General features: G+C 42.0%; 2 protein-coding genes across 4 annotated transcripts; both read right to left on the reverse strand.

The window, feature by feature from the left end:
• Nucleotides 1-222: 222 nt before the first annotated feature.
• On the reverse strand, nucleotides 223-6,200 carry tmem74b (transmembrane protein 74B). Of its 3 annotated transcripts, none has more exons than XM_028448050.1 (4): nucleotides 5,909-6,200; nucleotides 2,707-2,754; nucleotides 2,461-2,625; nucleotides 223-2,306 (listed from the first exon to the last, which is right to left on the reverse strand). In XM_028448050.1, exons 3-4 carry the CDS (start codon nucleotides 2,575-2,577, stop codon nucleotides 1,794-1,796), a joined length of 630 nt encoding a protein of 209 aa, XP_028303851.1. In that variant the 5' UTR covers nucleotides 2,578-2,625; nucleotides 2,707-2,754; nucleotides 5,909-6,200; the 3' UTR covers nucleotides 223-1,793. The 3 variants fall into 3 exon arrangements, with proteins under 3 accessions (XP_028303851.1, XP_028303850.1, XP_028303852.1); XM_028448049.1 differs by having other exon boundaries at nucleotides 6,029-6,198; XM_028448051.1 differs by lacking the exon at nucleotides 5,909-6,200 and adding an exon at nucleotides 2,853-3,037.
• A 1,102-nt stretch (nucleotides 6,201-7,302) lies between these two features.
• On the reverse strand, nucleotides 7,303-22,838 carry rbl1 (retinoblastoma-like 1 (p107)). Its single transcript, XM_028448055.1, is given in 30 exon segments — nucleotides 7,303-8,254; nucleotides 9,635-9,807; nucleotides 9,810-9,819; nucleotides 9,917-10,065; nucleotides 13,340-13,362; nucleotides 13,364-13,425; nucleotides 13,491-13,562; nucleotides 14,250-14,426; nucleotides 14,659-14,767; nucleotides 14,769-14,871; nucleotides 16,733-16,933; nucleotides 17,037-17,169; nucleotides 17,364-17,528; nucleotides 17,866-18,003; nucleotides 18,307-18,410; nucleotides 18,630-18,754; nucleotides 18,824-18,990; nucleotides 19,108-19,206; nucleotides 19,208-19,260; nucleotides 19,316-19,391; nucleotides 19,393-19,410; nucleotides 19,669-19,814; nucleotides 20,310-20,412; nucleotides 20,414-20,487; nucleotides 20,563-20,630; nucleotides 20,919-20,980; nucleotides 20,982-21,047; nucleotides 21,049-21,121; nucleotides 21,206-21,339; nucleotides 22,480-22,838. Coding segments are annotated over 30 exon segments (3,240 nt in total). The 5' UTR covers nucleotides 22,642-22,838; the 3' UTR covers nucleotides 7,303-8,059.
• Between the last annotated feature and the right edge of the window lie 197 nt (nucleotides 22,839-23,035).

Here is a 23,035-nt window from a genome sequence, read left to right on the forward strand (position 1 = left end):
AACACAGTGTGACTCCAAAAACATACAAAATGATTCCAAAACAAGGACAAAAATACACAAACAGGATAAAAACACATTAAATCAGAACAAGTACAGTTTGTTTGTGAAAAGAAACAAACATCAGTGGCATGGTTAGTGTTTATTTTCACATCGACACAGTTTACCTTTTATCACACGTTACGTTCAGCGTTACATTTCTGACTAAAGGTTCAGATCCCAAAACATCACATCCATTTAATCTCAAAACTCGGAAAAAAAAATAATCTGAACTTTTGAGTTTTTCATAATTAAGTCATATTTTTACATTAAATCCCCAAATAAACTACAATAATCTCACATATTTAAATAAGAGAAATTAAAATTCTGACTTTTTAGAAGTTTAATTATATTTATAGTGACATTAAAATACTAAGAAAAGCAAATAAATTCAGAATTCTTTGGCCACCCTAAAGGGACGAAACTGTTTCATTTTATTATTGTTTTTATTCAGTAGATTTCTGTGTGCCTAGAAGCCTTGACCAAAGGGGGCGGAGTTAAACACGTTCATCTTGAAGCTTGTGTGAGAATAAAAATGACCTATGATCTAATCTCAGAATAATGTTAAAAACAATTATCCTCTCTGTTCCTGTTTAACGACACAAACCACACACAGCAGAGGTATTCAACAGCGGTCCGTGGGCTTTTTGTGGTCCAGCGGTAACTCACAAGGGTTCTGCTCCATCAAAGAGTCAAAAAAAAAAAAAAAAACTAAACACATTCAATGACCTTTCAAAGGTTTGAGACATTCACCGCCAATGTAACATATCTGCTCCCTGATCTCCGCATGTGTGCTTTTATTTTGAAGTTTCCTCGTCTGATTGGTCAGAACGGGGGAGTGTAAAGCTTGTGCTCTGAAGCTTTGTGGATGGTTTGGGATGATAACAAAATTATAATTAAACATATAATTAGTAATAGAGATGTTCATTATTTACCCGTTATGTCATCAAATATCGTGTGTGAGCCACTAGGGGGCGCCACAGTTTCACTCCTTCATCTCTAATGTGCTCAAAAACAATAAGATAAAGTGCTGTTGTGAGCTGTGTGTGTCACACTCCCACATTCACGCGGCGTGCACAACCGACAGGTTCTACGGGAATGATTGACAGGTGTCATGGATTGTTTAATGGATCAGGAGTCTCGTCATGTAGCTACACACGCTGCTGCGATATCGATACGTACACGTACTACATTATTGTGCTCATATCAATAAGCGATATCTGATACATTACTCTGCTCTCGGTGGATCGGTATCATCGGATATCTCTACGTTTATAATACACCGAGCTAAAGCTCCACGAGCGTTAGCTTAAACTTCTCTCTTTTAGTGCAAGTTCAGACCCAAATATAATAAAATCCAAGTAGATTTCTGTTTAAAATCACCTGAAACCTGTTTATCAGCTTTATCCTTTTTAAACTGAGGTGCGACTTATACGACAAAAAGACTTATACGCCTTTTTTTCCCACCAGGCGGCGTGGACGATTAGTTTATCTTGATGAGTGTGCCCATAACATCGCTACATATTTACATCCATTGAGGAACTTGGGTTTGAATGATCGAACATCAGAGTCGGATTATAAGCAACTCGTTAGCGTTAGCATGTGGGAAGCCACTAATAGCGTTTCTCTTCCCTTGGGAAACCAGTTCAGTTTACAGAAGCTGAAGTTAGAAATATTGGCTCAGTTTTCCTGTTCGACGACACTAGAAGTATGACAAACGCCAGGACAAGCCTACCCATGATGCACCTGTGCCCGGCTCAGATGACGGAGGATGACGAGGAAGCATCAGGAGGAAGATCGACGGCGTTCCCGCTGGTTCCCGGTTGGGGTTTGATTTCCCGATCCAAAAACTGGCCCCCGTCCTCTCCGCTGGCCAGCTGCTTCATCCTGAGGTGGATGGAGCCGTACGTCCTCTTGGGCCGAACGAAGGCAGCGCGGCGGCGGTCGGCCTCCCCGCGGCACACGGACACCATGAGGAGGACGGACAGGAACATCCCGCCCAGCGTCAGCAGGCCCAGCCCTGCGATGATGCAGCGATCCAGGTGGGAGCCCAGCCCTGCGTAGTAGCGCTCCAGACGCTCCATCTGACGCGCTGACACCGAGTCCCGGTCGACCTTGGCCTCTCGCGGGATGGTGTAGGCCACGCCCACCAGGACAATACCCGACACCAGCAACACCAACGCCACCACAAAGCCGTAGTCTGAGGAGCGGTCCTCAGTGGAGACCACGTCAGTACGAGTCTCAGCCACGTCTTCATCTTCATAAAACGACTGAAAGGAAGAAGGAGGAGAGAGGAAGACATTACTGTGAAGTCTGTTAGTTCTTTCCCACGTCCCTACCTTCCTCTTAAGCCCCTCCCCCACACAGTATAAACTCCTCCTATTTAACTCAATACAACAGTTCTTCCTTTGAGGCCCCTCCCACCTGCTGAGGATGATGATGGTCAGCCTCTTCATCCTGCTGATAGGAGGCATTTTCATAACCATGTGCGACGCTTCCTCGTCCTCCGTCGAGCTCCCGCAGCTCCACGGCCGTCTCCATGGCGATGCACTCAGGTCTCCACCAGACCTCCACTTGGCTCCGCCCACCCTATATGTCATAGACATAGATCTGTGTGTGTGTTTACAGCAAGTGTCACATTTTGATGACAAAAACACATGAAAGTCTCACCTGAGGGTTTCCCTCTGCTCATCACAGCAGTATGTGTCTCAACAAGTCCTACACACACACACACACACACAATTATTATTATTATTTATACATGGGGTGGTGGTGTGAAGTGGCCTAAACCTGCAGATTGGAGAGAAATTATGGACCTGTAGCTCAGGCTTGATCACCCTGTAGCTGACCACCTTTGATGAGGGTGTCTAGTGTTAAAAATCATGTGATTGGCTGATCTGGTTAGATCTGTGAAGATCAGCAGGTTTGGTCCTGGTCAGTAGATGATGGAGACCTCTGAGAATTCCAGGGGCCACAGTGGGGGACAGTCACCCCAGTGGTATCTGTCATTGTGTCCTTGGGCAAGGCACTTCACCTACATTGTCTAGTATGAATGTAGTGTGTGAGTGAATGTTGGTGGTGGTGGGAGGGGCCTATGGCGCACTATGGCAGCCTCACTTCCGTCAGTCTACCCCAGGGCAGCTGTGGCTACAGTAGTAGCTTACCCCCACGAAGTGTGGAGTGAAAGAATGTCTTAATTCTGTGAAGTGACTTTGAGTGTCTATGATAAAGCTGGGGTCTAAGATAAAATCCAATGCATTATTAAAACAATTCAAAGGAACATTACTGATGATGCGTCTGTATAATTTACATCCTTCTCATATCAGACACACAGCTCCCACGCCACTGTCACATGGTAAACCTCATGTTGACTACCATCTTTGGGAACAAAGGTTTAATATCACGTCATGGGTTTAATGATTCAGTAGAATAACAACACTTTATAACTATATAAATTAATTTAAGAGATTAACTTTTAAACTGTCTTTAAAATGATCTTGAATCTAAATCAGGAAAAACGAAAACAAAGAGAAGGAGAGTGAAAAACAACATCCTGCTGACTCAGAGCACACACACACACACACACACACACACGCACACACGCACACACACGCACACACACGCACGCACACACACACACACACATCATAATAATGTAATACATAAATGATAACACATTTTAAAGAATCTCATTTTGTAAATGAAACAGTATTTAGTGTGAGTAAGACTGTCCATTATATATTTCGTTTATTTTCTATCATCATTATTACTCGAACAGCGCTTGTTGGAAGTATGTCTTCATATAGTGGGAGGAGCTTAAGTAGAGTTGTCTATTATGTTTAAATGAGTATGTGTTTGAAGGTTGTATATACATAGAGGTGTACATACTGTACTCTGTAGTGTTATTAAGGCTTTATTTGTGGATGTAAAATAAAATAGTGTGTGATTTATCTGGTAGAGTTTTGAGATATTCTCATATTCAGTATCTGAGATTTTATAAACAGAGACACAGTCAGAGGTTTTGCTGAATCAATCAATCAATCAATCAATCAATCAATCACAGATGAACAGAAATGAATCAACAACAATAGAATATAACAGACACTCGTCTAACACAGCTGTGGGCCTCAGGGTCGACTCACTCCTGGGCCACGAACCTAGTTTTCCCAGGTTTTTTATTGTATGTTGTTATCTAGAGTTTCTCCTCCCATTTCTGCACATGTGACGCGTTTTGTTATGATGTATAAGACATTTATGATTGTCAGAGTCAAACATGAGCTCATCAGAGATAAAGACACACACATGATATACAGTAGGTCAAAGTATAGATTTATAAAGTTTATATAACAGGATTCTTTCACTTAGAAGATGTTTTACATTTAGAAATCAAACGATCAGTTATTATAGTTAGTTAAAGATAATACAAGCAATACAAATTATGTTCAAGATTATTGATTGATTCATTATAATTATTTATCATTTAGGGGTTTATTGTGTCTGTTTATTTGATTAATTAGGTAAATCTATGAGTTGTTTAATGTGTATTAAGTTTGGTTTTTAAAAAAAGAATTATTCTTATTTATTAATGATTTAGATTTTGTGCATTTTGGTCAAACTGTCTTATTTAGTGTTATTTATAGCTGATATGTATCATAATACATACTTGCTTGTGTTATTGTTAGATTTAGATGAACTTGAAATCAGACGTTCTACAACTGTTAGTTCCAAAAAATAGGCTTTGAGAAGGTTGACCTGAACTTATTTTATTATAATTAAATAAAATTATAGTATGTTAAAAAAAGAAACCATGAATATAATCTATATTTACAAACATGTACATGATAAATTCATCAATGAAGTTTGCACCAAAGTTTGCTGAATTTAAATGTCCGTAGACCCTCCTTCAGCAGGAAAAACTAAAAAAAACCCAGTGGGAAAATGACTATTACACACAAACATATCATGTACAGCCAAGGTGTGCGTTAGCTTATAAACACGTGGTATCAGCATTAATAATGCTGTGTTCAAGGAGAAATGTATATGTTTACATGTGTTCACAGGATGCCCCTCCCCCTCTCATGTCCAGTGTCATGTACTGAGTGTTTTATATGCACATGTACGCACATGCACACTAGCGGAAAATGAATTTTTGCTAAAACAACAATGAATTCATTTTTGTTTATTTTTGTTTTCAAAGTGAACGGACGTGTTTTTTTTGTTTATTGGATTATGCTAGTGTTAGCGTTATAATCTCAGTACGAAGATAAACGCAGTATGTGACACTGGTCTAACCCGCGTTCAAAATAAAATTAAAATAAATGTTTTTGCAACACCAAATAATGGATGCACAAACTCTGTTAAAAAAGTTTCAGGTCGAACAGACACAGCGACGGGGAGATGTGTGCTACTCACGCACACACAGACGCTCCTTGCTTTTATAGAGAAAAGATCATCATTTTTAACCAAAATAAAACAATGTTTTTAACGATTTCATTTCCTCTTTCTCTCTCTCTAGTACCCCCTGTAGTGCCATTGCGTACTCCTAGGGGGACACGTACCCCCATTTGAGAAACACTGCTCTCTGTAATGTTATCTAGGGTTTTATCACGTGACATAACAGACGGATGTTTTGCAATAAAATACATGAACTACTGTAAGAAATATTTACATTGTTAATATTATAATAATGATACACAATACGTGCTCGTAACGGCAGGTGTGTGTGTGTGTGTGTGTGTGTAGAGGGGAGAAGCTCCTCACACACAGCGGGGCTCGGAGCCACTCCTCCCGGGAAGCGACGCACCAACGGCCCGGTGACCGAAGCACCGGGATCCGCCCCGGTGTGTGTGTGTGTGTGTGTGTGTGTGTGTACCTGGAGCTGCAGGACTGATGGATGATGATGATGATGATGATGATGATGATGATGATGATGATGATGATGGATGGAGAGGAGGCGGATGATGCTGCGGGTGTTGGCGGAGGAAACACCGACCTGTGAGCGGCCCGTGGGTCCCGGTGGGTCCCGGTGCTGGTCCTGGTCTATGTCGGTGTCTGAGCTCCACCCATAGACTGTAAAAGTCTTCTGACCTACATCACATTATATCACATCTTCATCACCTGCAGCGCCCCCACCGACAGGAACGAGAATTACATTAAAAATCTGAGATTAATCATTCAAAGGTGTAAAGCAGACATAGGCAAATGGTGGCCCGGGGGCCACATGTGGCCCTCAGTCTAATCTTTTTCGGCCCAAAAATTGTATTTCAAGAAGTTGGAAAGGATATAAAGCCCAACGTAATACACACAATAACTCCTAAAACACACAAATTAGCAGCAAAATGCACACAGTACACAAAAAATACACAAAAACATAAAATGACAACACACACACAACACATTATACAGAACAGCTCCAGACACACAAACTGTCAACACAATTACAAAAAATTACAAGAAAATACAGAAAACAACCACAAAAATACAGTGACCCCAAAACATCAAAAGTTCACATAAAAAAACTCAATTACAGTAATGTGAGTACTGTACTTGTAATCTGTTACTTTCACCTCTGCAATCATTTAAATTTAAGATTCTACAATTTTTTTCTTCCATTGATAAATAAACTTGAAATTATTCAAATAAATTATTAAATTACATAATGTAATTAATTATTTGAAAACTTTAAAATAATTCAAAGTGAAAAAAACACTGAATTAAAAAAGTTTGTGAATATTTCACAAATTTTCACGAGTTAAAATTTCATCCACAAACTCAACAAATCAACATAAAAGTGTCTTTTTTCATCCACATTTTAAGAGATTTTGTGCCGCGTTAAGAAATAAAGTGAAATGTGATGAAGACGTGTTTTTATTGTTCAAAACTATAGTTTCTCACAAAACATTGACTAATTTCCCTGAATAGCTTCATTATTCTGTTTGATATCATGCACGTGTGTGTGTGCGTCTGTTCAGGAGTGTGTAGATGCTACACAAATACACACTCAGAGTCACAACAAAAAACATTTTGAAACCATAAAGACACAAAATAAAAGGGGAGGGGCATTTTAAAAAGCCATCATAAAGTAACTTTTTATCAGAACGTTTAAAACATAAAAACTTGCATGAATTTCAAAATAAAAGCACAATTAAACACAAAAACAAAACAATAGTAAAACCTCCTGAATCCTGGAGGAAGGATGTGAGTAGTAATAATAATAACGGTAAATGTCGCCCCCTAGAGGACAAAAACAGGCTTTAAAAACACGTCTTCTAATAAAACCACTTTTATTCGGTTGGTTCAAAGGTTTAAAATGTTTAAAAGTCCTGGTGCCTAAAGAAAGGCAAAATAAAATAAAAGCAGAAATGTGTTAAAGAAGGAGAGAATAAAAACTGATCTAAAAGTGCAACGTCGCCCCCTGGAGGACGAAAACATCTGCATTCTGAAGGACTTTGTGACGTATTTATTTACAGCAGCTGGTGTTTGATGTTCTGAAGGATTTTGGTTGGTTTTCCATGTGGTTCACATCGACGCTCTGTGCGTTTTCCTGTTTGATTTCACACGTGTTCCAGCCGTCTCTTCCTGTTTTCTGTTCTTTTTCCACGTGCGTCCTTACTTGTCGGTATATTTCCTGTCTGTACATTTTCAACACATTTCTTGCTTGTCTTCCTGTACATTTTCCAGGTGTTTTCTGTGTTTTTCAGGCATCTTTTCTGTCCTATTCTCCATCTGTTTCCACTACGTTTGTTTTCTGAGTTCATTTTTCAGTGTTTTCCCGTCCTTTTTTCCATAACTTGTCCTTCAGGCTCCCTCTTTATGAATTCCTTGGAGCGTTGATTATGGATTCAAACAAATTTGACATTTTAATGTATGTTTTATGTAAATTTTCTCTACGTTTGTGTTTACTAAAGGTTTTCTTCCGTGTGTGTGCGTTTGTCCAGATGTTTTCTCAGAGCGTTCTAAACGTGGATTGAACGTTTTTTACATTTTCACGTATGTTTCATACGTTTGTACTTTCGGCTCCGTCTCAGTGACTCTGTCGCTCCGACACCACGTCCTGGAGCCGTTTGAGGAGGACGTGCGGACTGCTGCCGTTCTCAGGACACGCCCTCTTACTGGGGGAGTCGCAGGCCGATGACATCATCACGTCGCTCTCCATGGTGAAGGCGCGCTTCCTGCTGACGGCGCCCTGACGCAGCATGCGGTTGATGTCAGACAAATCCTGGAGACGCAGAGAGACATGTTAGACTAATCCGTACTAGGAATGTCACGGTATGCTAACACTGCTAGCCAGTGATGTGCAGTCAGGGTAGGCAAGGTAGGCAGTGCCTACCCAAGGGTGAATTGATATTTTGATTATTGTTTTAATTATAATCATAAATTATTTATTTTTCAATAACCTACAGTACCTATAAGTTTGAAAGTGTTAGCATTTTGTGCGTTTCATAGCCCAAATGACTAAACATCGCTATTTTCTAACCGCTGTAAGGCAGGAGGAGGACACGCCCCTTCTCAAAAGCACATGGCTGCTCTGCCTCCGTTCCCATAGCGTGTTTTTATGTGTTTGCACATGCTCAGTCAGTTCCAGATATGAAAACCATTTACGTCCAAAGGCAGCTCTCTACACTGACTATGGACATAACCATGCTATGCTAAATGCTATACGTATGTTCACAGTGCATTAGTGAATTGATCCAGCGTGGCTGCTGCTACGTTCTCTAGCGAGTGGGCGGGATAACACTACAGTCATGATGACAGCGCTAGAGATGATAAAGAAACTTTGTTTTGAGGAAAAACAACAGTTTTTAAAAGATGCAGACCAACACCTGAGTTACCAGACCTTCAGTAAAGGTAAGGTCAGAACATTGTTGGTTCTTTCTACAGTGAATGGAACAAAAGGAAGGATTGACTTTGTGGATGCTCCTCACTGAGGCTGTTCTGAGTTGTTGTTGTTGTCATTTTCTCCATGTTTCTGTGTTTCCAACACAAACAACAGATGTGCTGTCGTGTCATGAGATATATGTTGTTGGGAGAGTATGGAGGCTATATTAAATAATGTTTGTTTCTTTAATGGTGTTCATGTTGATTTTGTTGTGGCTCTGGAGCCTCATGTGGCTCTTTGACGCTTTTGCAATGGCTCCCTATAGCTATAAAAAATACTAAAATGATGAATTGTTATTCATTGATCATGTGTTATCTAATTCAAGTTATTTTTTGTAGACCTTCAAATCCATTAACTCATAATAACATTATTCTATACTATTTTAACTGTATAGAATGTTATACACTGTACAAGGTATTTCTTCGGCTGCAGAAGGATTTTAATCCAGGTGAGATTAGACAAAATGGCTCCTTTAGAGTAAAGATTGCAGACCCCTGCCCTAGGGCTACACGTACCCCAGTTTGAAAACCACTACAGTAATATTGTTATTATTATTTTTCCTTTATTGTAATATTGTTTCTTGTATTATTGCATTTGCAACTTGTTCGAAATTAAACAGTAAGATGAAAAAACATCTGTTATCGTTAGCATTGTTGCTAACTGTGAGCCTTCTCCATCTGTCTCCATCTGTGTGTCTGTCCATATGTCCTCCCCCCATACCTTGGACGGGCTGCTGTTGATCCTGTATGTGAGGGAGTTGGATGCGTTGGATGAGTTGGGCGTGGGACAGGAGGAGGCGGAGCTCTTGTGCGGTGAGACGTACAGCAAATGTCTCTGGGAGACTCGACGAGGAGACAACGGCTGAGCTCTGACAGACGGGAACGGAGACAGAGAGGGGCGTCGGCCTAAAAGAGAGAAAGAGATAAATACACACACACACACACACACGTGAGTCCTAGCCGTTACACGCAGAGCGCTCAGTGCCGCGATGCTGTATCGTACCCGGTTATCGCTGGCGGCGTATCTCAGGGCAAAGCTTTTCATCTTCAGGATGTAAACACTGTTGTAAAACTGGATGACATCACCACGTTCCTCCTCTCCTGATTGGTCACTGTGTTTGTCTCCTGGGAGTAGACTCGTTTTCTCTGAAGCTGCAAACACACACACACGCACACACACCAGTAAATAACTAAATAAAATCAAGGAATAAACTATTTAAAACTGTAAATAAATAAATCAATACATTAATAAATAACCCAATAAAATAAAGGAATAAATTAACAGATAAATGAAATTGTAAATAAATATACAATATATGTAAAAATCAATCAATAAATACATTAATGATTAACCAAATAAAATAGAGGAATAAATAAAAAACAAAATACAAATAATCAAAACATGTCTAAACAAAAATTACATAAATATATCATTAAATGTATAAACAAAACAAAAACATTTCACAAATAAAAAAATTAAATTAAAAATACATAAACCAGATCAGTCAGAGATCCAAATCTGCTCTTTTCCAGATATTGTTAGTTATCTGAAACAATGATCGATAATCAGTGATAATGGTATCAATAATCAATCTGAAGAAGTGGGCGGGCCGGTAACCCAAGGTTGGTATCCCAATGTTGGCAAATTGGGTTTGGCCTGAGCAAATTTGGTACAAATTGGTGGAAAAACAGCTGAGATTGTGCGTTTCAAATGCTTTAGGATTAGCATTAGCCTAGTACTGAGCTTACATTAGCAATAACCTAGCAATAGCATTAACTAGGATTAGCATTAACCTAGCATTAGCATCAGCTTAACATTAGAATTAACCTAGCAATAGCATTAACCTAGCAATAGCTTAAACCTAGCAATAGTATTTACCTAGCATTAACATTAATGTAGCATTAGCATTAATGTAGCAGTAAGTACATTACATAAGCAGTAATGATAGCATTAAAATTGCAGTGTAACCAGTAAAACCAGTTTACACAGATGTGAATCCACTGAAAAATAGATCGAGCATTTAGAATGTGATGGCGATAAAATGGCAAAGCCTGGTGACATTATAGGCCCCTCCCACTGATCACAGCCTGTTTTTTCTTCCTCAGCAACCTGCTCCCATCTAAGTTCATCTAACAGTATTTTGAGGTCAACACAACATATCTTTCCACGAGAGCTGTTAGCGTCGGACGTTACTAAAAGTGGCGCCATCTGAGAAACCAAGGCATCTTGTGCTGTTCCCGCCTTTGCCTCTCGAATCCAAACTGAAACGGTTCGAACCAATCACGAGGCAGTGTTGTGGTTTAGGGCGGGATATCCAGGTGTGACGAAGGCAGAAGCGTTGAAGCAAAACTGGTGCATGCGCAGTTCCGGGGAGAGGAACTCGCTGGGCTAATGCTACTAGCATAGCTCTGAATCAAAACAGAATGATGTCGATGCAGGAGGATGATTAACGTGACCTTAACCTCAACTCGTGTTACAAAAACAGCAAAAGTCACTCAACAACAATGACAGCATTATTATCCCAAAAGAACGTTTTCACCAGCGGAGTTGTTGTTGTTGTAGCAGCGTCTCTGCGGCGCATGCCGATGACGACATCATCATTTGTTACCGTGTGATTGGCTAAAACAAATCATGGACAGGCGTTTCGCCCAATCAGCTTCAAGCATTCTGTTCATGTCCCTCCCTGGTTCTGAAAAGATCCACCAGACAGAATCTCAGATCCATGGAGAACTGATGCTAGAGGGAGGGGCTACACATCAATCTGGATCTTGCCAGGTTAGGGACAGTCATCATGTGTATCAAATATGAGGCAGTTTGAACGTTGTATATTAGTTATATGCATTTTGGTATTATGGCGTGCAATAGTTGCAAACAGTGAACATGACCGTAAAAGGCGCCAGTGGCAAATGCAAGGCATGATGGGAAATGTTTCAAGGCAGTCATGAATAGGCTTGGGCAAATGTCATTTGTGTGAAATTTGAAGCTGATTGAACTTTGTGTGTCAGAGGTATGGGTTTTTAAAAAAATGTGGGTGTGTAAACAAAAATAAGAATTGCAACTATGCGGCAGCGCCACGACCAAACCGTTGGAGATACGCAAATTTCTTTGACGAATTTTAATCTTCAGTGGGTCCTAAGTGTTCTGGCCGAGTTTGAAGCGAATCAAATGAAGCCTCTCAGATTAGTTCATGCAAATGCGTTTAGGGGGCGAAACATCATTTTTGACCTTTGACCCAAGATGGCTGACTTCCAGTTTGACTTTGGGTGTGGTCATCTTTTTGCTCATCCTGGCGTCAAGAATACATGTGGTGAATTTCATACATATCGTTTTGTTTCATTGCGCCAAATTATCACATTTCTCACAGACCTGAGGTGCGTGCAAATTTTGGTGAGACTTCGGACCCTAATTAATACTTAAAGGCTTGGTTGTATGATCCAAACAGGAAGTGAAACAGAACTTATGAATAGAGCGTGTAGTGAACACAGTCACCAGCAGGAGGACCTGCGCCACGGCACAGATCCGGTTTTGCCCCTCTGTCCGCCGTCTGGTAATCCCCACCGGTTGTGTTTGGAGTGCTCCACGGTGCATTCTGGTTGGACGACTATGACGTCACGAGACAGAGCAGTTCTCACGATATTTATATAATTGCTCGAGAACACAGTTAAATGTATTGTTATAAACGCAACAATAAACAGATAAACAGTCAGTGTTCCTAATAAAGGAGAACAAGAAGGTTGGACTCTGATTTGTCATAGACACATTTTTTATCAACAGAGAAGAGATAAAACTGTAAAACCAGTAAAACATGAACTAAATCAAAGTTTCTGCAGTTTACAGTGAGTTGAGAGGAAACAATGTAGTGAATGTGATTTTGTTTTTACACATTATGACGTTTTGGTGATGTAGTTACTTGAAATATAATCTGGTGTTTTATTTTGAAAAGTAACCTGATATTTTATTGTGGAGTACGTGCTTAATTTCCTGTTTAGCTTCATTTGTTCTGTGCTGATTGATGTGTGTGGTCCAGTGTCCACCACAAATAGAAGTCCTGTGTATATCTGGTGAGGACACTGGACTACCACATCTGTGAAGGAGCAGACACACCACAGTGGACCTGGTGGAAATGAATACATAGACTAAAGTAGAAACCTATCAGCTCTGTGACGTAACGCAGCGGAGACGCATCCAGTGGAAATTAGGGGTTAGTTTATTGATCCAGATCATCAGCAAAATCTAATCACGTGTTCTTCTTCCCATTTCAGATCAATCCTGAAAATTAGTTTTTGTGTTTGACTGTTCACAGAAAAACAAATAAATAAAATAATGTCTTCAAAAACATTACCTCCTTGGTGGAAGTACAAATACTTTCATAACTATATTTGATAAAACCAAACATTGATGAATATATAGTTGTGTGTGTCTTACATTCTCCTCCTGAAACCTGATCCATCCATGTTCTCATCAGTCACCGGCTCCCTGGGAGTGTGTCGTAGTAGGACGCTGCGGTAAACCTGTACACACACACACACACAGGTGAGCATACGTGTGTGTGTTTCTGTGTGTGTGTGCATCTCACGTGGCTGTGTGCCTGCGGTTGGCTGCGGTAACACTTCATGATGTCCTGGAAGGTGTGCGGCTCTTTGGTGATCTGAAACAAACACAGGAAACATCACATGGCAAACAGCGCTGAAGCTGGTGCTAAATTACAGCCGCTCGTGTGTGTGTGTGTGTGTGTGTGAGAGCCACGGAGTAGCGAGTTGCACACACACACCAAATGACAACAAAAATATGAAAATGACTAAAAATTCACAAAACAAAAGATAAAAAAGACAAAATGACAACAGAATCACTACAATAACAACAAAAACTATCATTATACAAAAAATGCACAAAAACACAACAGAAAGATACAAAAATACACATAATGACTCCAAAAAACATACATTACAGAAAAAAACACCAAACAAAAAAATATATAAAAATGAGTAAAACAAAAACAAACACACATTTATCATGTTTATGTCTCATAAAATTAAACCAGATAAATTACACACACTATTTTACTTTACACCAATAAATAAACCCTTTATAACACTACAGAGTACAGTATGTACACCTCTATGTACATCCAACCTTCAAACACATACTCATTTGGTCATAATAAAAACTCTACTTAAGCTCCTCCCACTATATGAATACATACTTCCGAGGGGCACCGTACTAGTGATGTAAACACTACAGCAGTAGTAGTGTGTGTGTGTGTGTGTGTGTGTGTGTACCTTAGACATGATGTAAACACTACACAGCAGTGTGTGTGTGTGTTGTGTGTGTGTACCTTAGAGATGATGTAAACACTACACAGCAGTAGTTGGTCCAGGTGTCGGTCCTTCATCAGTTCACTATTGTTCACCATTGAATGTTCGAAACACGTCCAGATTTTCCCGCGGAGCTCAGAGGAGACGTCCAGCTTCACACACAGATCCCTGAGACGCACACTGGCCAGGTGGTACACCTGAGAACAACATGTTTCATTACACACTGTGTGTGTGTGTGTGTGTGTGTGTGTGTGTGTGTGTGTAAAACAACACAACAACCACAAACAATGTGACTAATAGGAAATGACCATTTCCTGTATGTTGATTCTTATTGGACAGTCTGTGTAGTGACATGTGCTACATGCTAAGCTAACCTAAACAATTTCAGACACAGATAAACCAACAACACAATAAACACACTGAACTCACCTTCCTGAAGAACAGAGCCAGTGATCCGGTGCGTCTCGGCCGCCCGTGACCCGTCTGAGGGTCAGAGGTCACGGCCAGGGTGGTGGTGGTGGTGGTGGTGGTGGCGGGCTGGAGGGGGGCGACTCGGGGAGGCGGTCAGTAGGATCTGAGCTGTGATTGGTGCAGAGGAGTCACGTGGCTGCACAGGAATCAGAGTGATGGTGTGGTCGTTGCCTGCAGGGATGAAATCAGTCTGAGTCTAACGAGTCTTCTGAACGAGTCATTTGAGTTTTTGTCTTTAATCAGTGAATGATAACGATCTGTTTTACTGTAAAGTTCTGAGTCTAATGATTCTTTTCTACAGGTTTGTTCCTGCTGTGACTAAAGGAGAGAATAACCGTATTTTCTGGCGTATATGACGCAAATTTTTTTATTTAAAGTTGAGGATGCACGATAAGAAGAAGTGACGGAGGGGGAGGTGTGTATCCGTCTGGATCCAGTAAAAAGTGACCATAAAAGGCTGTAAAATGACTGATATGCAGACGTGGAGCAGTGAGGAGGAGACTTCATGTGGAGATGAAAACTCATCAGAATACACGAAAATACAAGGAAACCTTCGTTAACAGAAGTACCACAGCCCTCCTACCGGCCTGTTCTGATTGGCCAAGTCGTTTGAAGGGCCCCGTGATAAGCCAATAGGGTGTGGCCTATGTGACAGCGCTGCCTTTACGTGGTTTTTCTTGGAAAATAGCTAAATTATTGGAATGCGGCCAATACAGCTGAAAATACCTTAAAAACTACTGTTTTACAGAAAAAACACAACTTTTGGATTGGACGTTATTAATCATACAAAAACGTACAGAGATTAGGGTGTGTCTAATTGTGTCTTAGTTTTTAAAATAAACTCCTGAGTAGGAAATAAAGGATCATAATCCGTGTACCCTTCGTTCTTTGGTTATTCTGTTTTAAAACCAAATCAAACTAACAAATAAACCCTGGTTATTTTGTTTTACTGATTTAAAAACAAAACAAAAATACAGAAAAATCAAAAGCTAGATAAGCAGTGTTTTTTTGCTTTTTTTAAAACTTGGTTCCGTTTGTGTGCTGGAAATTAGAGCGAGAACTGAAGTCTACACCTGGTTTCCTTCTCCAGGTCCAGGACCAGGTCTCATCACACAATAGGACTGTTTAGCATTTATTTCAGTAGTTTTCTGATCCTGCTCATGTTTTCATTCAGTCTGTGGATGTTTTAGTAAAAAGATGCTCTCGTCTATGTTTTGTTTCGCAGTGTTATGCTCCAAATAGTATCCAGATAATCTGGTGACTGACTATTAACTGTGAGGAACAATAGATGTTAGAACTTCTACCATTTGACACTTTTGCAAAAACAATTACAGTTTTTTTGAGGGCGGTAAAAATGTTTATTTTGCACGTTATAAATACGCTAACAGCAGCCGTCAACACACACAGAAGTTGATCACAAGAAACAAGGAGCACCGGTAGATTCATGACACCACGTACATACGTGCATGTTTTACGTAACATCTTTTTTTTGGTTTTGATTTCGTTTCAATTCACCAATAATGTGACTTATGCGTTGCTTTTTTATGTCGAGACCGGGAGTAAAACTCCGCCCAGTCACCAGTTTATCTGGATACCATTTGGACCATAACACTGTTGGTAAAGTTGGCAGATATTCACATATTCAGACTTCCAGCATCAATAACTCTTTAACAAAATGTCATCGACACACAAATGACACCTCTACCATCGATGTGAGGTGGACAATATGATACAAGATCATTTTTATCAAACGCAGCAGAATAAAAGTCCGTCTGTGTGGTGAGATTAAAACATGAAGCTCTCGTCCTAGTTTCCCTGTAAATATTTTTCCAGTTTTTAATTTTTTTTAAATTTGGTTTTGAAACAAAATAACCACAGAACGAAGGGTACACGGATTGATGATGATGATGATTAAGTTTCAGGTTAAAACAAAAAATAAAAAATGAGTAAAAAACGTAACAGTGTGTGAGGAGAACAATGCAGCCCTTGGGTGGATGTAGTTGAGGAGCTCTGCTGTGATTGGATGGTTCACCTTGCAGGGGGAAGCTGAGCACAGCGGTGTGTGACGCCGTCCCTCCGATCTTCAGCGTGTTACTGGGACCAAACGTCAGCCTCTTGGCTGGAGACGCCATCGAGACGCTCGCCGACTCTTCACCAAACAGTCGGCGTTTGGCGCTGCCAGCCGCAGGGGAGCTGTAGCGGTCGTGGACCGACAGCGGAGAGGGAGGCACATCTGGAAATGAGATGTTGATGACTGTTTCACTGTCGCCATGGTTACCTGATCATCACACACACGCACGCGCACGCACACGCACACACGCACACACACACACTACCTTTGCGCGCACTGCCCAGCGCAGACCTGAACTCCTTGATGCGAGGGTGTGTGATGGGCGACAGCGCCATCATGGGGAGGTGGGACACGACCCCACCACTGGGACCAGAGTCCAGACTGGAGGAGAAGTTCACCTGTGGAGGAAACGTTCAGGTTGAGCTCAGAATCTTTTAAGCTTCACCAAAAAAACATTTTAACCAAAGTTTGTCTTTTTTAGAGTCAGGAGTTTGTTTATCTTTATCTTTTGTGTGTTTTGTAAGATGATGAATGATGAGCTTGTAAAAGTGAGAAACGTCTGACAGTCTGATGTTCCCTGTGATCAGCTGACCTCCTCCACGGTGGGCACTCTGTTTCCAGCGGCACTCAGGGCACTCCACAGGGCGGAGCCTGAGCTCCAGGCCCCGCTCTCCAGGACCTGCTCCTCAATGGAGTTCAGGTGCTTCACCATGTCTCTGGAAAGACCTTCCTCTGAGCGGATGAACACCTCGATCACCTACACGCACACGCACAGATTATCACTGAAACATCATCCTGAAAAAGACACACTTCAATAGTTCAATGATAAATCCTGCTCTAGGACTAATAAAAGACAAGTTTTAAATGCACGGTACGATGGGTTAACATAGCATTAACGTAGCATTAATGTAGCAGTAATGTAGTATTAACGTAGCAATAATGTAGCATTAACTTAGCATTAACGTAATATTAATGCAGCATTTACATAGCATTCGTGTAGAACTGACGTAGCATTGATGCAGCAATGACGAAGGATTAACATAGTGTTAACGTAGCATTGACATAGCTTTAATGTAGCATTAGCATAGCCTTACCTTGAAGAAGTAGAACGGTGCCAGCTTGAAGACAGAAACGATCCAGGGGAACGTTCTCTGAGAGCTGTAGGAGAACAGAACCACCTCCAGGCAGCACGCCATCAGGGAGCAGTGGAAGATGTCCTGCTCCAGCAGCGCCTGAGAGCGCACACACACAATTAATTAAAAAAAAGCTCTGCAGATCATCTCACGATTTCTACAAACCTTCAATAGAACAGAGAACTACTGGAGGTGTAAAGGATAAGAGCGTTGTCGTGTTAGGTTGTGACAGTACTTCCTGTTGCTGAGCTGAGATCAGCTGACAGCAGGTGATGATTATAAATGGTGATCCATCCCAGTTGAAGCTTTAATGCAGTCACTCAGTGTTTACATTCATCTGAACACTTAATAAACAGGTCACCAGATAATATGATGACCAGTCTAACCCTGACAGCTGCTTACGCTCATGTCCCGTCCGTGCAGCCGTTTGGTTTCCTGAACCAGAACGTTCTCCAGGACCTTGTAGTAGAGGATTTCTGCCAGCTTCAGACGGTTCTCTGCAAAGTCTGAGACACAAGGAGACAGGAAGTGACACGTTCACCTACTGACACCAGTACAGAACACAACACAACAAAAACAACACAAAAACCCACAAAGACAATACGGAACAAAAAACTATAAGAAAATAAAGCAGAGACACACAAAACAAACCAAAACCACAACAGACTGCTGCCATAGAGCACTGACTCCTGTGGTGTAGTGAAGCAGCTGGTGAGCGTGCTGACTGGTGGTTAGGTACCTATGTGTGCCTGGAGCGTCCTCACTGTCGTTAGTGTAATGCTCCTTAAACGTCGCTCCTAGTTTCTTCACTCGAGCTACGATGGACTCAGTGGGGTTTCTGGAGCAGGAGCTGAGGACAGTACGGGAACATTAGTGTGGTTTCTCTCTACGTGTGTGACAGGAAGGGGGGGGGGCAGACCTGAAAATGGAGGTCAGCCCGTCGCTAGGCCCCGCCCTCAGCCCTGTCACCATGCTCTGTAGCCGACTGACGCTCTGAGTGGCCGACGACACGGGGGTGACCAGTAGTCCTTCTCCTTTAGGTACCCCCGACCCTTAGAGGGGTGGAGGGGGCCAGCCAGCCCCGCCCTACACACACACACACACGTTAACAACCTCTACCGTTAAGGGGTGGAGGGGGCCAGAGCCCCGCCCTACACACAGGTGAATAACGCTAACCCCAGTGAAGCACAGACACCCTCCCACCTTCTCCATGTGCTGATGCTGATTGGTCAACACATCCTGGACCTTCTTTGGCGTCCCGATCTCTTCGTCTGCGTCGGCGCCAAGAAACACTCGCTCATCCAAAGTCTCCCACGGTCAGCACGTACTCCTCATACTCCCTGTTTATGGCTTTTGCTGCACGCAGACACACACACACCACACATAGGCAGAGGAAACACACACCACACACACCAGCTCTGATCTATTATTGTTACTCACTTGTTGTCGATAAAGTTTTGTGGATGCAGCATCTCAGTGAGGAGCTCCCTCGTTGCCTCGGAGGATCTGAGGGAGGAAACAGTGACCTTTGACCCCAGCATCAGCACATGATCACACACCATCACATGTTTGGATCTGTTTCTCAACGTCTGTGCAGCTCACGTTTCAAAACCCGTCTTTGTGTCGTTTAAGCTAACAGCTCGTCTATTCTCTGGGACTTTTCTGTCGTTGTGCACGTTTTTCTTTGTCATTTTGTGTGTTTTCAGAGTTGTTGTGTGTATTTTTGACGTGGCTTTGTGTGAACACAAGTGTGTGTGAGCTCACCTGTCTTTCAAACAGCTTGTGGATATAGGGTCTGAAGTAATGCTGCTTGATGCCTTTGGCCTCCACCACCAGTCCATCATGTTGCTCACACAGACGCTCCAGCACACACGGAGGAGACTCATCAGCCCCGTCACACACAAGCACGTCTGTGTGAGAGTTACAGGTTACACACACATGACAGAGCGACACACATCTTTGTTCCTGTTCATATAGATCTATGCAACACACGTTCCTGTTCATAGAGATCAATTACGCTATGTAATCACAGGGTTGCTGGTTCAAATCTCAACCGGGCCATTACTGTGGGATGTTGAGCAAGTCCCTTAACCCCTAACTGCTCCCCAGGCGCCACAATATGGATGCTCACTGCTCCTCAGGGATGGGTTAAATGCAGAGGACAAATTTCATATATGTTTAGACATATATTACCAATAAATGCGAAAGCCCCAGATTTAACACTTTCCTGTTCATATAGATCTATGCTACGTACGTTCCCGCTCATATAGCTCTATGCTACGTACGTTCCCGTTCATATAGATCTATGCTACGTACGTTCTTGTTCATATAGATATATGCTACGTACGTTCTTGTTCATATAGATCTATGCTACGTACGTTCTTGTTCTTATAGATCTATGCTACATACGTTCCCGTTCATATAGATGCATAGTGTATAGATGTAAACTGACCAGAGAGCGTGGGGTTGATTCAGCTCCTTCCTGTTGGTGCACAGCAGAGCGTTGCCCGAACACCAGGTCCAAACAACAGAGCAGCAGGTGGTACGAGTTCACCAAGTCATCACCGATCATTCTGAAATTACCTTAAAACACACATTGTTGACCTTTTGTTATAGATCTATAGCAGACGCCTTAACATTCCCACAGTGTTTTTTTACCTTTGGTGTAGACGAACAGAGTCCAGCAGAACTTGAACACGTCGCTGATGTGACACGGCAGGCGCCTGCAGCGACAAACACTGTGTCACAAGGTAACATCATCACCAGTCCAACCACAACATCAGGGGGATCAAGTTTCCGAGCCACAAGATAACATGAACCCCAACGGAGCCCTAACAACAACTGTCATAACGCTCAGTGTGCTCGAAAATAGCCTCAAGATACTTGATCACTTGTTGAACTGTAACATCTTCCTCCTGGTTCACTGCTTTGATGAGGGCGTGGTCAGAGTACACTCAGCACAGCGTTCACAGGATGCTGATTGGCCAGGGGGCGGAGCATGAACACCTGCCTTGTGCTTCCTGCTGCGCGGTTGCCGTGGCGGTTCCCCTGCCTGTGGATCCTGGAACAAGTCAGTTGAAGATGGGCTCAAACTTGCGGAAGATGACGGTGGAGACCTCAAAGTTCCTCTCCAACCTCTCCATCCCTCAGCCTGAAGTCCTGGGACAGGTTGGACATGTCGGCCCACTTCCTCATCTTAGAGAAGAACTGGATCAGACTGGCACAGACACAGACAGAGGAGAACATGGTGAACCTTCCCTCTGAAGAGAACCATGATGGAGATGAGGAGCCTTCAGCTCACCTGAGTTTGGAGGAGCGTAGGATCCTGGTGAGAGACACACAGTTTCCCTCCATCAGCCCTTTTCCCACGGTGGGGGTGGAGCCTTTCCTACAGGCGGCGTACAGGGAGCACGCCAACCAGTGCACCACCTCCCCCTGATGGAACAGCACAGCTCAGAGTGGGTGGAGCCATAACATCTGTCCTATAACATAACGTCTGTCTCATAGGGCTGGACTAAACAATCAATTTAATCAATTTATCAAATTTGTAGATAAACACAATTTTTATTTTGTAAATTTGAGATTAATTTTCTTTTTATTTAAAATATTTTTTTTCACCACAGTTTTTTGGCGTTTTTTGCTTTCCGTCCTTGTGGGTTACCGTTAGCGCAATGTAAGCCCGCCCCTCTATATGTGCCACAGGCATGTTTCATGTTTTATTCACACTATGCTGAGATGCTAAGGGAAGAGTTTATTATAATTGTATTAATTGTAATGTTATATGTTATAAATTATGTCATTTCTTAATCAGAAAATTGAAGCTACTGTGAAGTTGTTGTTGTACTTTTGCTTAAACCTGGTTAAAGCTAGAAATTGTTGAATGACTCATTTACTTTTTGTTTTGGGATTGTTCTATGAATTTTAACTCTAAAGGACAATCACAGCAATATAGTTGTACTTTTGACAATATATCTGATGTCTGCACACATTTTTATTGCATTTTTTAAGGCAAATCGCCCAGCTCTACTGTCCCATAACATCTGTCCTATAACATAACATCTGTAACTATAATATCTGTCCCATCACGCACAGGTGACACATGTGTGCTTCAACATGTAGCAAATAATAACATCTGGAACCAAATCACTTTAGAACCACACAGCTCTAAATTCCGTTATCTTCTACAGAGCAGAATGAATAGTCTTATAATACTGTGATCTATAACATGTGTGTTATAAAATGTAAATAAAAGCCATAATTCAGTTAAATTCCGTTATCTTCTAGGGCAGATATTTTAAAGTATTATAACTGTAATCTTAGTATAATACGAGTCTTTTTGTTTACATTTAAAACAAGCTAAATGCTAAAATAAACAGGCTATAACATGTTTACTATGACGTATACGGACTGTACCACGTGTGTGTGGACGTATGAATAACATAGCATGTTTGCTATAATAGCTCAGTTATAACGTACGGGCTTCCCGGGGCCCTTTAATTCCGTGTTCCCTCGGTTCCTCCACCGTCTCCTCTGGCCGTGTGAGGCCGGAGGACGGAGCCGTGGTACCGGGCTCACCTCCAGGGTGTAGGTGTTCCAGATGGCGGTGAAGTTGTCCATGGCTTCGGTGGCTGTGTGCTCGTCCATGTTCAGCTCCTGACACAGCGCCTCCAGACTCCTCCGCACCGAGCTCTCCTCCATCCTCCCCGACTCCGAATCCGAGGACTCCTCGCCCCGCATCGGTTCCCCAAAGGTTCCACTCGGAGTTTAAAGGACCCGAAAAACGACGCCCCTTTCGAGTGTGTGGTCCAAACAACGCAAAGTCCTGATGGCTGCCGGATCCTCTTCCGCCTACACCTCCCACAATGCACTTCGTTGGCGCGAAAACCAGCGGAGCGGACCAATAGGAGGCTCCCCTCGCTAGGACGTTTGGCCCAACCCCTTTAACACGGGATAGGCTCGCGCACATGTCATTCAGTTGTTACCTAGCAACAGCCTGTCCCGTCGTTTCCTTTTTTTTATCGCTTTTACCAATAAAACAGTTTATCAACTAAGAACAGACGTATTTCTAATCGAAAACAGCTTTAAATTACAAAAAAGTTATTTTAATATTTGTTTGAACATATACGTACAG

The sequence above is a fragment of the Gouania willdenowi genome, chromosome 5, assembly GCF_900634775.1.
Source record: "Gouania willdenowi chromosome 5, fGouWil2.1, whole genome shotgun sequence".
In the NCBI taxonomy this organism is placed as follows: Eukaryota; Metazoa; Chordata; class Actinopteri; order Blenniiformes; family Gobiesocidae; genus Gouania; species Gouania willdenowi.

Coding starts and splice junctions, on each gene's coding strand:
- tmem74b (XM_028448050.1), bottom strand. CDS start 2,577: ATGGAGACGGCCGTGGAGCTGCGGGAGCTCGACGGAGGACGAGGAAGC. Junction 2,307..2,460: donor ACCATCATCATCCTCAGCAG/GTGGGAGGGGCC, acceptor TCTTCCTTTCAG/TCGTTTTATGAAGATGAAGA.